This window comes from Pezoporus wallicus, unplaced genomic scaffold, assembly GCF_028554395.1.
Source record: "Pezoporus wallicus isolate ANWC-B61680 ecotype Strahan unplaced genomic scaffold, APGP_CSIRO_Pwel_v1 contig_6217, whole genome shotgun sequence".
NCBI lineage: Eukaryota > Metazoa > Chordata > Aves > Psittaciformes > Psittacidae > Pezoporus > Pezoporus wallicus.
The window spans coordinates 765,603-780,614 of NW_026637336.1; the positions used below are offsets into that span (position 1 = coordinate 765,603).

The 15,012-nt window shown below is 44.0% G+C and overlaps 1 protein-coding gene and 1 non-coding gene across 3 annotated transcripts; both read left to right on the top strand.

Moving 5' to 3' along the window:
• Positions 1 to 622: 622 nt before the first annotated feature.
• RBMX (RNA binding motif protein X-linked) lies at positions 623 to 14,214 on the top strand. 2 transcript variants are annotated; one of them, XM_057404867.1, is made up of 9 exons: positions 623 to 759; positions 4,838 to 4,964; positions 5,165 to 5,271; positions 10,575 to 10,746; positions 11,870 to 11,986; positions 12,355 to 12,469; positions 12,576 to 12,701; positions 12,793 to 12,881; positions 13,362 to 14,214. In XM_057404867.1, the coding sequence occupies exons 1-9, from the start codon at positions 694 to 696 to the stop codon at positions 13,667 to 13,669; spliced, it is 1,227 nt and encodes a 408-aa protein (XP_057260850.1). In that variant the 5' UTR covers positions 623 to 693; the 3' UTR covers positions 13,670 to 14,214. The 2 variants fall into 2 exon arrangements, with proteins under 2 accessions (XP_057260850.1, XP_057260849.1); XM_057404866.1 differs by having other exon boundaries at positions 625 to 759; positions 12,778 to 12,881.
• Positions 5,021 to 5,094, top strand: LOC130596916 (small nucleolar RNA SNORD61). The gene has a single exon (XR_008971639.1). It is a non-coding gene; the product is annotated as a small nucleolar RNA SNORD61 (small nucleolar RNA).
• Positions 14,215 to 15,012: the final 798 nt, after the last annotated feature.

The following is a 15,012-nucleotide window of genomic DNA, read 5'->3' on the forward strand; positions in this document are numbered from 1 at the left end:
CTCCTCCAGCTCCAACCCCTGCCACGGGCAGGGACACCTTCCACTAGAGCAGCTTGCTCCAAGCCCCTGTGTCCAACCTGCCCTTGAACACTGCCAGGGATGGGGCAGCCACAGCTTCTCTGGGCACCCTGTGCCAGCGCCTCAGCACCCTCACAGGGAAGAGCTTCTGCCTAAGAGCTCATCTCAGTCTCCCCTCTGGCAGGTTGAAGCCATTCCCCTTGGCCTGTCCCTACAGGGCCTTGTCCCAAGCCCCTCTCCAGGTTTCCCAGAGCCCCTTTAGGCACTGGAGCTGCTCTAAGGTCAGGCTTCATGGACTTCAGAACCTGCAGCTGACACAACTGTTCCTGCAGCCATGCACTGGCACTGCTCTAAGGTCTCCCTTTAAGGAGCCTTCTCTTCAGTATTGACTTGTACCAGAGCCTCTTTTCAGGTTTTAGCCCCCCACCAAAGCAGAGAAAGACTTAAACTGGATTTTAGCAGCTCAGAAATCAGGGGTGGAAACGCAAGATTTTGTATTGTAACCTTTTCTCTAACCCTGCAACCTTTAAGAATTACATTTGATGAGGTTTTGATGCAGGTTGTGATGTCTGCAGTTGACAACAGTGGAGGCACACCAGCTCATGGTGTTCTGCAGCTCCTTCCTTTAACACAGCCACAGGGGTGCCCCAGCTGTGACGCCAAGCTCCAGCCTCAATGGTTTATGTGGCAATGGCAGGAGCAGTGCTCTGGGATGGCTGCAAAGCCTGGCTGAGAAGCAGGGTGAGTACAAGTGATGGCTGGAAGCTGAGCTCCGTAAAGCCTGACAGATACTATTCCCCCTGCACTGAAGGCATCACTGTCTTTAGCAGGTAGACAACATCTCCATCTTCCTATCTGTATTTCCCATTGATTTCCCTGTTGCCACCCTAGTTTACAGCCTGTGGCACTGTATTTGCATTACCCCTCCAAAACCTCCATGTCCAACAATTTTACCCAACTCACCAATTAGTAGTGAGCTACCCTTACCATAAGACAGCACCAGGCAAAAGGAGTAAGACTAAAGGGTGTATAATAATTAGTTTGAGTTGTCATTACAGGCTGCTCCAGCTATGTCCTGGAGCCCTGTGATCCACCTTGTATTGATAAACTGAAAGGGGCCACAATTAGATGCCAAAGAGGTGATTTGGGAGAAGGACACTGGGGAGTTCCAGTTTAGAAATGGTTGACAAAGTGCCAGAAACAATTATTTTGTGCTGCTCTCAATCCACTCCAAGCTGAGTTTTATAGAGGAAAAATGTGGCATTTCTATAAATACCTATTAACTGACAGCTGCCAAGAAAATTGCTCTTTGTCAGGAAAGTATTAAACTGATCGTTCCAGTTATTAGTTTTTGAACTATGTCTCCAGAGGGAATGACATTCCCTTCTTTATTCATCCCGAATGGGACTTATGTGATCAGATTATTCATTACTCCTCATCCCCCAGGAGGAGGGTAAGAATTAGAATTACATATTCTCCAGGAAAAAGACTTCTTTCTCTGCACTTGAAGCAAGACCGTACCTAACCGATGTAGTGGAATGCAGTCAAATACTCCTCCAGCTTGGAACTAAGGTTTTGTTAAGAGTCCCAAGGAAGATGCCTTGTAGGACAAAGGACAGAAGAATTTGGCCCCAATTATGTTCATGCTAATCCCATTTAGCCACATGTACCGTATTTGTCAACAAAATGAAGCCTGGAGCTACCAATGAAGTATTTTACTCTTAATCAGAAGAGGGAGAAGAGACTGTAGTTTGTATTTGCTTATCTTTCCAATTCTTTGGAGGTGGTCAGCAAATACACCGCTGCAGGTCACGGAAGCACACAGAGACATCACACAGGGAGACCAGTTTTAGCCTGGTTCTTGCAGGGCTAAGAGTTTGCCTTAGTTTTCACTATCCATTCCAGGGAGACTCGGAGATTGAAATTCTTCTGCATTGAAACTCAAATTTGAACCTTTTTTCATATGATAATTGGGCAAGCTATGCCATTCTTCCCCAAGTGCATTGTTATCACCTGCACTGCCCTCCCACTTCATTACCCAAGCTCATCCTTCCCTTTTCCCATGCACAGTAACAGCATCCAGTAACTCTTAGCATCCACGCTGGAAAAGTGATCATCTTTAAGCACGGTCTAGAGAAGTGTTTGAGAGCCACCTCCTTTTGTATTCTCAACAGATCTATGAGGCAGTCTGAAGCAATGTTGCCTTCTGCTTTCTGTAACACAAAGAGCAGCTGAATATCAGCGTCTGAACAGAGGCGACTGAAAAACTGGAGAGTCTGATGTTCTCTTATCAGGATGCAACCATTATTCAGCTCTGCAGCTCTTGAGGGAACTGAGCAGTACCAGTAGCATCTATAGACTCTGGAGACTAACTCCTCAGAGCTGACTGGCATCCCTCAGCACCTCAGATCCACAGGGACTGGCTGCTCGTATCCCGTTATTCAAACCTGGCATCAGGTGATGCACTTGAGTTTCTTTTTTAAGTCCTCTGGTTAATCCCAGTGGGATTTCAGCAGGTATATTTAATAATTTATTTGCCTTTGATACATCTTGGCACTGTTCCCTCACTGCACAAGGATGAGGCAGGAGGGATATGATAAACATTCAAAGAACCAGCAATTCCGTCAGTTTTTGCATCTTGTGGGACTGTAAGAGCCCTTCTTCAAGGAGTAGGAGTGGGCGGTATGTGCAGATCCTGACCAAGTTCACCGTGCTTGGGGAGTATTTATAATGAATGGAGACCTGCAAAATAGCTGTCCTAAAAACCACTCCAAATCCATGACCAGGCATCCTCCTTTTAGGTTTCTACCAACGTTACAGAAAACCCTATTCTTGGTTTGACATTAGAAGACTGAGTGGGGATTAGACTGGGTGCTTTCACAAGTAACACCAGTTTAGATAATCTACACATTCAAACAGTGAAAACAGCCAGATTTTGGATGCACAGGCTTCCTCCTCACTTCTCAGCTACCAGGTTCAGCCAGCAAAAGAAAACAGCCACAATTAACCTTCAGGTGTAATTAGAAAATGGGAGTTAAGTTGAAGCAATGGAAAACGTTAAGAGCATGTTTCATTTTCAACCTCGTTTCACTTCACTGTCAGTCTCCAAGGAAGGGGCACTGACATACACACACGTTAATTTAACTAATTAAACTTCTCCAAAGCTAAGCTGCCCCTTTCTGAGGGAGCTCTCCCGCTCAAGCGGGTCGCGGAGCTCCGCAGCAGGGCACCCCCCGCCCCATCTCCCTGCAGGGCCGGAGCCTCGGAGCCCTCCGGCGGGCCGTTGGCCATAGCTGCGGGAGGACCGAGCCCCGCTCCCGGGCCAGCCCCCGGTGCCCGCGGCCTCCCCCAGCCCGAGCTCCCCGCCGCATGCATCCGGGTCCCCGGCCGGCCTCTGACGTCAGCAGTATAAAGCCCTGCAGCGCCTTTGTTCGCCCTCATTGCGCAGTTGCGGCTCGGTGTGAGCGGAGGTGAGCGCTGCCGGCCGAGCGGAGCGGGCCCCGCGGCTCGCGGAGGGGTACAAGGGGCCCTGCCCCTCGGGAAGGCGGTGGCGAGGGGAAAGGCGCGGCCTGTGGGTGAGGGAGCTGTGTTCCGCCGCTGCGGGCGCGGGGTGAGGCGCGGCGGGGCCAGGCGGGCCTCCATGCCCTCCCGGGCCTGGGGAGGGTGGGGGGAGCATGGTGAGTGTGGTGGGGAGAAGGGGGGTCCTAACCGCGTGAGGCGCAGTGGCCGCCATTTTAGGTGTGGGGGGATATGGCCGGGGTCCCGCCGCGTGGTCCACCACGTTCCCGAGGAGGACGGAGGGAGGCCGGCCCAATAGCTCCAAACGGGGCTGAGCTGCGCGGTCGCGTTAGTGCCGCGGCGGTCTCCGGGCGCCGGGAGGGAGAAGTCCTTGCCAAAGGTGGCCGCCATTTTGTGTCAGTGCCTGGAGCCCGCGGAGGGTCTGCTGCCCCCCTCTTCCCCTCCACCCGCTTCCCGGCCCGCCGCTCGTCTGCCCTTGGACACGGAGAGGGGCCGCCGCGCACGCCGCGGCCTCATGGGCTGGGCGGCCCCGCCGGCCTCGTGCTTCCCGGGGGGCTTCTTTGTCCCCGCTGCTCGTCGGGGGGAGCGGCGCCGGCCCTCTCTGAACCCTGCTGCGGGCCTCCCGCCACGGGGCCGGAGGGGTGCGAGTAACGTTTGAACGCAGGCGCTTTGCCAGGCACTCCGCGCTTCTCCTTTGTCGGGCTACTCTTTGTGGTTTTGCCTTCCTCGCCTTGCCTTAGTGGTGGCCTTACTGTGTACAGCTGCAGTGATGGTCTGGTATTCGTTCAGGCTGACACGTTGTGTAGGCCAGGACTTCGGCATTGTCTCGATGTGCTTGAAATGGCTTAAAGAATGAATTTAAATTTGGACTGTTGGCGGAAACTGACTTGAAAGCTAACATTTTGGTATTGCTTTGACGTATTAAATACATGTATTTAAACATCTGTGACAGGATTTAGAGGGAGTGCTTGGGTTGAGGGTAACAAGGCAGTAACCCTGAAAACTTACCATATTCACTGATGCTGCTTGATCTGAAGAGTTATCAGTGCCTTGTCCCACTTTTTAAACTATTTTTACTGTTTGAAGTAGACGATATGTGACTAAATAAATGAAGTTAATACTGCCCGTTGTTGCTTCAGTCTTAAAACTATACATTTGTTCTGTTCTTTATCACTCCTGACATCTTGCTCAAGAAAATGTGCTTGTTATTTTTGAGGAGTCATTGATATTGTATGGGTGGTATTGGAAGTTTCTCTTGCAGTCTAATGTTTTGTTAATGACGACCTTATGCTCTTAATAGGTCACTTTCAGAATCAAAATGGTTGAAGCAGACCGTCCTGGGAAGCTTTTCATTGGGGGCCTGAACACAGAGACAAATGAAAAAGCCCTTGAGGCTGTATTCTGCAAATATGGACGCATCGTGGAAGGTACAAGGAAAACCCTTTCTGTTTTAAGATACTAAATAATAAAAAGCAACAAAATAGCTGTGATGACTCTTTTGGCGTTGATCATCTGGAAATGATAGCGCTTTTATGTCCTCTAAGAAGTTCTGAGCTTAAAAGGTTAAATAAAGGCTAGATATTGCTGCCTGATTACAGGGAAGGGTAACCTGGCTTTCTTTTTGCAGTCCTTTTGATGAAAGATCGTGAAACCAACAAGTCCAGAGGATTCGCCTTTGTCACATTTGAGAGTCCAGCAGATGCAAAAGATGCTGCCAGAGACATGAATGGGAAGGTAGGAATTGAGACCAGTTACATGTTGCTGTTGCTATTGACCAGCAGTATTGATCCGTGGGGTAAATTAGCTAGTAATAAAAATTGGAAAGACAATGGGTTAGGAGATTCTGGAGGCAAATCATAACTTGGTCAAATGCTTCTGTCTCCATGAAGCCAGAATCACTTTCTCCCAATTATAGACCTAAAAACTAGAAAGTGAAGTCTGGCTGTCAATACTACTTCCTTTTTTTGTTTATTTGGAGGGCTTTTTAGTAGCCAGCTCTTCATTCTTGCGTGCTTCTTACAATGCTTTTATCATATTTGAATGCAGGATTGTATAAATTACACTGTAGGGAAGTGACTGACTTGAAAAGCATTAATGGTTCCCTTAACGTGGGTTTAACATTACTTCCCTGCTGCGCTTGCTTTATGTGCTATCTGGTAATGTGTAGGTGACTCCTACATTTGTGAGTTGCATCCTAAATTTACTTAAGATGTTTGAGGAGCATCTTGCCAGTTAATGTAAAATATCTTTGGAGTGAACTAGCAGTTGCATTTGCTTGTTTACATCCTGCAGTGCAATGGTGTGACTTTAAAAGCAAATAAATAATGCATCTGTGATGTCTTTAAAGAGAAACCTGGAGCAAAAAAAATCTGATAGATAGATGGGTAGTTTGTCAAAGGATTGTAGGCTGTTGCGATCTATGTCTGTTCTGATGTGTTTGAGAAGCTAGATGTAAGTTTGCAACTGGTCAGCAGCTGTTTATCTTCATAGAGGTGCTCTCTAGACAGTGAAAGCTGTCTTTGTTACCTTGAATTTCTGGCTCTGGTCTTTCATGCATAATCTGGACAGATGTGTTAAGGTCATGCTACACTGGTATTTAAGCAGTGTCTCTGAGATGCCATTTATATAAGATGAAGAAATCTCTGTTCTGGTTAATGAACATTTGGAATTTTGATAGCTATTTGTCTTGGTATAAGACTTTGAAATGAAAGAAGAGTGTCAGTCATTGCAGTCAGTAAGTAAAGCGTGGTGAAAATTTGTACTTTGGAAGTAAACAAGCTTGCTGTAGTGTTCACAGTGAACACAAATAGTAAAACCTACCTTGTTTTGTGTTACAGCAGCTTTCTGCTCTGTAGGCTTAGTTTCTGGGTGCTTCAGGGCAACCTCGGGACAATAGTGTTACTTCCTGTGGAGACTTACTTCTTTCTTAAACAAATTAGTTGCATTGTCAAGGCAGAGAGTGGCAAGTTAGTAATGTCCTTTCTGTACCAGCCTAAACATCCTTAAAGGTGCTTCTTCTATTGAATTTACATCTCCATTGTGTAGTTTGCTACAGTTCTGAAGACCTAACTGCAGGTTCTCAAACACAGATTTCCTCACTGAACTTCAAGCACCAGCAGTTGTCAGACTGAAAGGACTTCAGTTGCCAATCTGAAGTGTTTGTGGAGTGCAAAGTTCGCATGAAAATCCCTCTGAAAGTAATCACCAACTCTTCTAAATCTTAAACGTTGTGGCATGTGTTTGGTCACATTGGAAACATTTAGGAAAGTAATACTTAGTGAAATAGCTAAATCAGATTGAATGTGGCTGAGGTAATGTCTCCATAGTCTGGAATACACCCATCTGCATCATTGTCAAGAAATCTGGAAGAGTACTGCCTTGTGGAGCATTGTTCTCATAGTTTCTGCCTTCAGCACTACAAATCTAAAAGTACCTTCTCAGCTTTGGAATCTGAACAGCAAATAGTGTATGAAAAGAATCTTCACTTGGGATTTGGCCTAGAATGATGTCTTTAACATACCTTGCTTGGTTGCATATGAAGGGTGTGGAAGATGTTCATGAAGTAGTCTTTCGTCTTCATCTTCAGAAAGCCTTCTGTACTGTAAATTCTGCTTGTACCTCACAAAGACTGCATCCTAGATGTGAGGAGGAGTGATGGTTAAGGCATGCTGTAGGAAGACAGCACTGTAATAAATCACAACTTGGGAGTTTCCCTGTTCATTTCCAAATGCTGGATTGGAGTGCTCACGCAGAAGAAAGACAAGCAGCACTGTGCTGGCAATAGCTCAAGCAGTCTATAAAGAGATAGTTGGCCTGTTCAGCCAGGGGGAAGAGTTCTGCATCACTTGTGTTACCCACTTTGTCATTCCAAAGGAATTCCAAGTGAAGGCTAGTAGAAGAGGTTGACTTAGATTCTGCAGGAGTGAATTTGCTTTAGATTTTTTTTTTCTTTGCATGTATTCATGCAAAACATCCAGTGTTTTGCCCCTTTGGGGTAGGGGTGGGGAAGGAAGGGAATTAATAATGTTTTAGTCTAAAATGGTACAAGCACAGACTCGTCTAAGCTTACTTGAAGATTAACTTCAGTCCTGCAGAAAGAGGTCAGGAGATAACCATTTTGGAGTGGGGGTGGAGATTTCTCACTTCAATTACTTTCTGTGCAGGATTGGATCAATGTTAGCATGTCTGAGCAGCACAGATGAAATGCCAAGAGTACTTTACCATAGCAAATTACCAGCCTTTTTTAAGGACCGCCTTACTTCACTGTAGTCAAGCCAACATCCTGATGTCATGAAATGCACATACGTACCTGGACACAAGTGTGGACACTGCAAGTCTCTAGTGGTCAATTAGTGCAGTAGCCTGTTCTCCTGATCATTTTGTTTTTTCAGTCCTGAGGGCAAAATGAATAATGCAAGAGAGGATATGACCTTAGAGGAAACATCCAGGACAAGCCAGAGATGCAATTCCAGCATAGACCTGCCAAGCCAGCTGGACTGTGTTAAGGGGTTGGAAGCAAATCCTACAATCCAAACAGCTGTCTAAACTGTACTCAGCAGTGCAGAAGGTTGTCTTCCTCTAACCAACAAGAAAGTGCTTCCAGTTCTTCTGGTGAAAAAGCAATAAAATACGTAGAAGCTCAGCCTTGTAAGAAATGATCTTCAGTTCTTGAGTATATTTGGTGGAAGGAAGCCCATTTGATCTGCCATCAAGGAATGTGCAGCAATGGTGGAGTCACTGCAGCATCAACAGTACAATGAACCATTTGAGAGGAGCCCCCTGTGTTTCATGCAAGTTTCTCTAGCAGTCTCTTTGGAATACCTGATTTCTGACCTACTCCTGAAACTTTCCAGATTTCATTCATCTTTCCCATTGGAACATGGAACAGTTTGCAGGACAGTTCTCTAATTGGTTTTGGTTACGTGCCTCATCTTACAAAGCCGTATAGATGATTGTTCATTCCACATAGAGGTTTTATGATTGCCAATCTATTACTATCCTTAAATGACTCTTTATCTTCAATTACTGAGCTGCTTTTTAGCACCAGGGTGACTCCACTTTATGGTGCCCATATCATAGTAAAAATGGTACTGCAACACTCTGATTCAAGGTTATAAATGCCAGTTAATGAGTGTTCATGTTGAAAACTGGTGCTTTGGGCTCATTGAAAAATTCTTTGAGATGGCTTGTGTCAGTTTTACCTGTCAGTGGGATGAGAGCTTACTTCTTTGATCTAAGAACCTATAAAATGAAGTTGTCCCTTCTGCTTTAAAACAGGACAAACTGACTAATATCTTCTGGTTAACAAAAGAGGAAAAATAATCTCTTGGACCTAATGCAAGGTCTTTTTGGACCTTAGGCATAACCTTTTAAGACTGCTTGCATGAAGCAGCTTCAAAACAAAACCCTCTTGCCTAGGTAAGATGCATGAGTGCAAGGCGGAAGGAAGTAGGAGGAAAAAGGAAAACAGTACCTCCTACATAAAAAAACTAAAGAACTTGGAGTGAGCATCCAGGTTCTCAGAACCCATGTTAGCAGAAGGGGATGGTGTTTGGTCTCCAAGCTTCAAACAAGCTGGCAAGAAGCTATCAGGAAACAGGATAGCAGTGGCCATGATGGCAAAGCTTAAGGCTTCAAGCCCACTGTTCCTGTTTTGAGAAGGATGACCGAGACAGATGAATGATGATGGCAAAATAACGATGCAAACTGCTAAGTTCAGTGATGAGAGGTACTAATGCTTGCTCCTGGAATGGGTGAGCTTGTCATGCCAGAAGGCTTTTGGAGGAGCCTTCCATAAGTAAAACACATTTATGAAGTCAAAGCCAAGCCAAATCTGGTGTTGCTAGTATTGTTCAATTTCTTTTCCTCACATTGGACCTGTGAATATACACACAGGTTTTCCAAACAGTAGCTACAACTAGGTATTGCGGAGGAGTACCTGAGCTACTGAAGTGGATGAGTTCAGAGAGGCCTAGATTTCAGTGAAGAACAAAAAAGACTCAGTACCTCAGTAAAATCCTGTCAGCAGCTCAGAGTAATGCATCGCTAGCAGTCATATTCTTGTTCATTTATTGCAGCTAAGAAGTGCCATATGCAACACTTCCTGCCTGTATTAATTCATTAGTTGCCACAGCAGAGGTAAATATTTGACTGCTAAAAAAGACAAACTGTGTTTGCCAGGATAAATGTGTGCAGTAACTGAACTGCAGCAGAGCTTGTGATAGCGGCTCTGCTGTAATTATCAAGTGTTTGATGTACAAAGATTATACAGAGATTTGATGAATGAAGCTGTTACTCACTGTGTCTTTAGCACCTGCCCATGTTTGAGGTACAGTAGTTGGCTACAAAGTTCCTGTTACTGCAGGTCTATATTCCAGAAAAACCTTCCACTTTCAAACTCCAAAAACCCACCACAAAGCGTCTCCACTCTGCAAAAGCAATAGAGTAAATGTAACAGTCACCTCTTTTAAAAACCCAGCCCTGAAACAGTAGGGAAGTGGGGTGAATTCTCATACTTGCTCTGCTTTGTAGATGCTGAAATTACTTCTAAGTACTTCAATGATCACCGTTCTGTCAGAACATCAAGACAATGTACTAAACGGCCTCCCCATTGCCAGAAACCCCAACTGAAGCTAAGATACCTTCAGCTTAATCCTGTAACTACTGGTGCAGTCCTAGTTTGGTACAAAAGTCCATGGCAATTGAAAGTAAATTGGAGATCATAAATGGTGTTTCATTTGCAGAATAAGTGACATGGGGCTGCCGTAATCATTGGATACTTGTGTTCACTGAAAGTCCTTTCTGATGCTGCTCTGTATAAGGTTTTTTTTTTTCCATCAGTACCACAAGAATGAAGTACTGTAGAAATTAGGCCCAACATGCTGCTGAGTACATGGCGACTAATGCTGACGACTCAAATCAGTTCTAGAGTTGCTCTAACTTTATAAAGTGGAAGCCCTGTAATAATGAAGCAAGAGGGGCTTAATTTAAAACATACAAACGTGACTGAGCACTGAGTAAAGCAGCTTCTTCTTTAGTCATTAGATGGGAAAGCAATTAAAGTGGAACAAGCAACCAAGCCATCCTTTGAAAGTGGTGGGAGGCGTGGGCCACCCCCCCCTCCACGAAGCAGAGGTCCTCCCAGGGGCCTTAGAGGTGGAAGAGGCGGCAGTGGCGCGAGAGGACCACCTTCAAGAGGGAGTCACTTGGGTATGTATTGACCTCTCTCATTATATACTTGGACAACATACAAGACAATCCCATTGGAAGATGACAGTAATCCTACTGGAAAAAAAAAAGTCAAACAGCCGAATAGTGCACTCCTTGTTCTTTAATAAACTGATGAAATGTGATCTCAGCAGTTTAGTCACGTTTTTGATTAGGCAAGTACACCTTAAGAAAAGGCATTCAAATCTGAAGATTCCCTTCTACAACTAACACTCCACTTGGCTTTTTGGCTATGAAAGAAAAGCAAAACTCCTGCCCTGCACGTGAGAAAGGAAGCTTTCTGATATTCAAGTTGAAAAAGTGATTCTCTTCCACCAGGGAAAGGGAACTGCCTTTCGTTCTTACTAGCAAGAGGTCTAAACAAGTTCTAGAAGTGATCCTTCCAGGTCATAGTGGGAGCTAAGGAAGCTAAGGCTGCTTTGTTATAAAACAGTGTGTTGAGTTGAAGCTTTCTGAAGTGAAAGGATAATGTATTACTTGATACTGGATATTCTGTAACTTAAGATACAACTATTTATTCAGAGACTTTTCAGTATCAAAAATACAGCAATTGATGGAGAGACTTTCAGTATCAAAACAGAACTGTCACTTAAAAGCAAGCAGCACCTGAGGTATAACAGTAAAAGCTGTAATGCAAAAAAAAAAAACCCTGGAAATAGTGAAAACCTCCTGTCTTGGAGAGTCTGTAGTAGGTTCTGCAGACTCTGTAGTGTCTCTGTTTCCTCTCTGTAGGATCTTCTCTAGTACATCTTCCCAGGTGGCTCTTGTCTTCTGAGAATAGTAGCTTGTTGAGTACTTAGCTGATACCTGTAATCAGTCAACAGCTTGTCTTTCTCACTTGGGTCATACCCTGTGGCTTTTGCATAAGTTCTAAAAGACAGTTCTTGAGAGCAGTTTAGGCTTTGGACAGTTAGCTTGATGGGCTCTCATTTCTGCCAGTAGCATCGAGTAGTGGCCAACATACAAGAGAAAGCTTTGAAGTCTAGTTTTACAGGTTTACTGTTGATCACATAGTGGTAATAATAGCGCCTAGGTTATTGTAGTTCAGACTTTAGGGCATATGGGTGGGTATCACAGAAATAACAAGTTGGTTCATGGCTTCTAGGATCTTCTCGAGGGCCACTTCCCATGAAGAGAGGTCCACCTCCACGAAGTGGAGGCCCTCCACCTAAAAGATCTGCACCTTCAGGACCAGTGCGTAGCAGTAGTATGGGAGGAAGAGGTAAGAATCTCCTGAGTTACTTTTGTTTACCTAATCAGCTGTAGCAGCTTAGTTTTAGTTCAGGAACTGATGCGAATCGTCAATTGTAACTTAAATGTGTTGTGGGATAATGTATTGTTTGCCTAATCTACCAGTTCTCTTCATACCATTATCATTTTGTAGCTGGTTGGGATAATTTGGTGTGATATGATATATTTGTTCTAGTGCTGCTGTAAAACTGTACAAGCAGAAGTGTAAAGCATTATAAATGTAGGCTACAGAGATACTTTTAAATCCCTATAAACAAGGATATTATCTGCTAATGCTTGCCTTGAGGAGTCTTTCGTGTGGCTAAATGATAATTAAGAACTTGGACTCTTCCTCTTAAGCTCCTGTGTCACGCGGAAGAGACAGTTACGGTGGTCCTCCACGCAGAGAACCGATGCCATCACGAAGGGATGTCTACATGTCTCCAAGAGATGACGGCTACAGCACTAAAGATGGGTAAATTCCCTTTACTAATTTATAGTTTGGCTTTTTTATTCAGAGAAGGATTTTGATCTTTTAAGGTGTGACATCTGACTGACATCTCACTTCTTGTTCTTTGTAGTTACTCAAGCAGAGATTATCCCAGCTCCAGGGATACGCGGGACTATGCGCCACCTCCTCGGGACTACGCGTACCGTGATTATGGTCACTCCAGTTCACGAGATGAATACCCCTCTAGGGGTTATAGGTACCTACTGTTGGATTTTTCTTCTTGTCATTTTATTCTTGCCATGATCTCGCTGACTTATACTAAGTCTTAGTAGTCTTTCCTCCTATAGTGATCGTGATGGATACGGTGGTGGGCGTGACAGAGACTACTCGGATCATCCAAGTGGAGGCTCCTACAGAGATTCATATGATAGTTATGGTAAGAATCCCATTTTGAGGATCATGTATTAAGCTGTACAGGTGTCATAAAACTTGATTTTTACTAGGTTGCTTGTGTTTTACGGGGAAGTGGCACGCTTTTTTTCCCCCCTACAGTGAAAGTGCAGTTGTTGGTTACCATCATATTAAATAAGCTGTAAACTAAAGAAGCAAAATCTACAGTTCAGAATTGCAACTATCTCTGGAAAATGTGGCTGAGTTTCTTCTCTAAAATAACAAGCTGTTCTGGAATACCCAGTAAAGAGCCTGCCTGAATAAACACCGTCTTCAAATCCACTCACTGCCTGCTATGCAATCCCCACTTTAAATACCATTAATGTGGCAGATAATATTAAGAACATCTCAATACATACAAAAGAGTAGCAGTAACCATTTAAATACAGCAATTCTGTAAATTCAGATTGAAATTGTTCTATATAACTTATGGTGTTGCCATATTACCTGACCATTGACCCTGCAGGTAACTCACGTAGTGCTCCACCTGCACGAGGGCCCCCGCCATCTTATGGTGGAAGCAGTCGCTATGACGATTACGGCAGCACACGAGATGGATATGGAAGCCGAGAAAGTTACTCAAGCAGCAGAAGTGATGTCTACTCAAGTGGCCGTGATCGTGTTGGAAGACAAGACAGGGGTCTTCCCCCATCCATGGAAAGGGGCTATCCACCTCCTCGTGATTCTTACAGTAGTTCAAGCCGCGGAGCACCCAGAGGTGGTGGCCGTGGTGGAAGCAGATCCGATAGAGGTGGAGGCAGGAGCAGATACTAAAAATACTCTTTAAACTTTTGGACCAAGACAAATTACTTCGCAAACAAAAAAAGCAAAGTGGAAGTTGTTCTATCTTTACTACCAGAGGACTACTAAAAGGAAAAGTTGTTTTTACCTTTTTTTATTGTTGCCTGTTAAGTTTTCCCCTCCATGACTTATGCTTTTGTGAGGAAAAGTTAAACCAGTGTTTAATTTCATTTCAAAATTGTTAACATTTCTTTCAAAAAGCAGATGTTAAATGTATAAAACTTGAGCTGTGTACTAGTGTTGTAATTTTCCAAGTAAAGTTTCCCTGAAATGCCACACTTCCCATCTGATTTTCCTCATGAATGGAACAAGCAGTTCATAAGAGCTTCCACACAACATCCAGCCATCTAACATGGAGATGGATTGTTCTACATGTTCAGCATCTCATTCTTAAACAAAGTATTGCTTGTGTTGGAGGGTGGTGGGGCTGTTCCACACAGAGTTCAGTTGTGCCTAGAATTTGAAGTCACAGTGTTCTCAGTACAAAATACCTTCAGATCCTTGTGTAAAGAGAAAAATAGAGGATATCATTCACTTAACCTGAAAAAGCAAGTGGATAATGCTATTTTCTGCCTTCCTACTGTTTCATGGGGAGTTTGAAAGGATCTCCCTTCCAAATGAATCTCATGTACATGTAAGTCAGCTCCAGAATACTGTAACAATAAAACCCCTTGACCAGTTCCATCAAAGAAGCTACAAAACGATGCTTGCTCATACTGTTTCCAATTTTTGCAACTCTGTAGTGTTTCACTTTTAAAGGAACATCTTTGATTCCAAAGGAGAAAATAAGATAAGCACAGAAGTCTTTCTCTCCAACTTCTCAAAGGCTTATGGCTTCCTAAAAACAAGTGAATCTTTCAGCATTCCACAGCTGATTTAAAGCATCAAATGCCTGTGAAACAGCAAAGATGGTAAGCAAAGCAAACTAGTTTTTCCAGTCTAAGTCAAAATTGAACCAAGTTATCTTCCTCTAGTACAGTAAAGCCAAGCTGCACGTCATGGCAATGGAAATGCTGTCTAGATTTAAAAAAAAAAAATGGAAAAGAAATACTTCAATATATTAAAAGTTCTCCAAATTCAACATTCCTTCTTGGATAAAAGCATTTAATGGCACCAGTTTTGAAACTAAAGCTGTAACGCAGCTCATTGTAGACAGAATATTGTCAGGTAGGGTTGGGAGGGGGTATTTTGTGCCCAGTATCTTACAGTGAAGATGCTTAAAGAGGCTGCATATACTGTATTATAACAAAATTAAAGCTTTGTGAAATCCGGAATTGGTTTAGCTTGCCAAATAGCAGAGTTTGAAGTGAGCCATT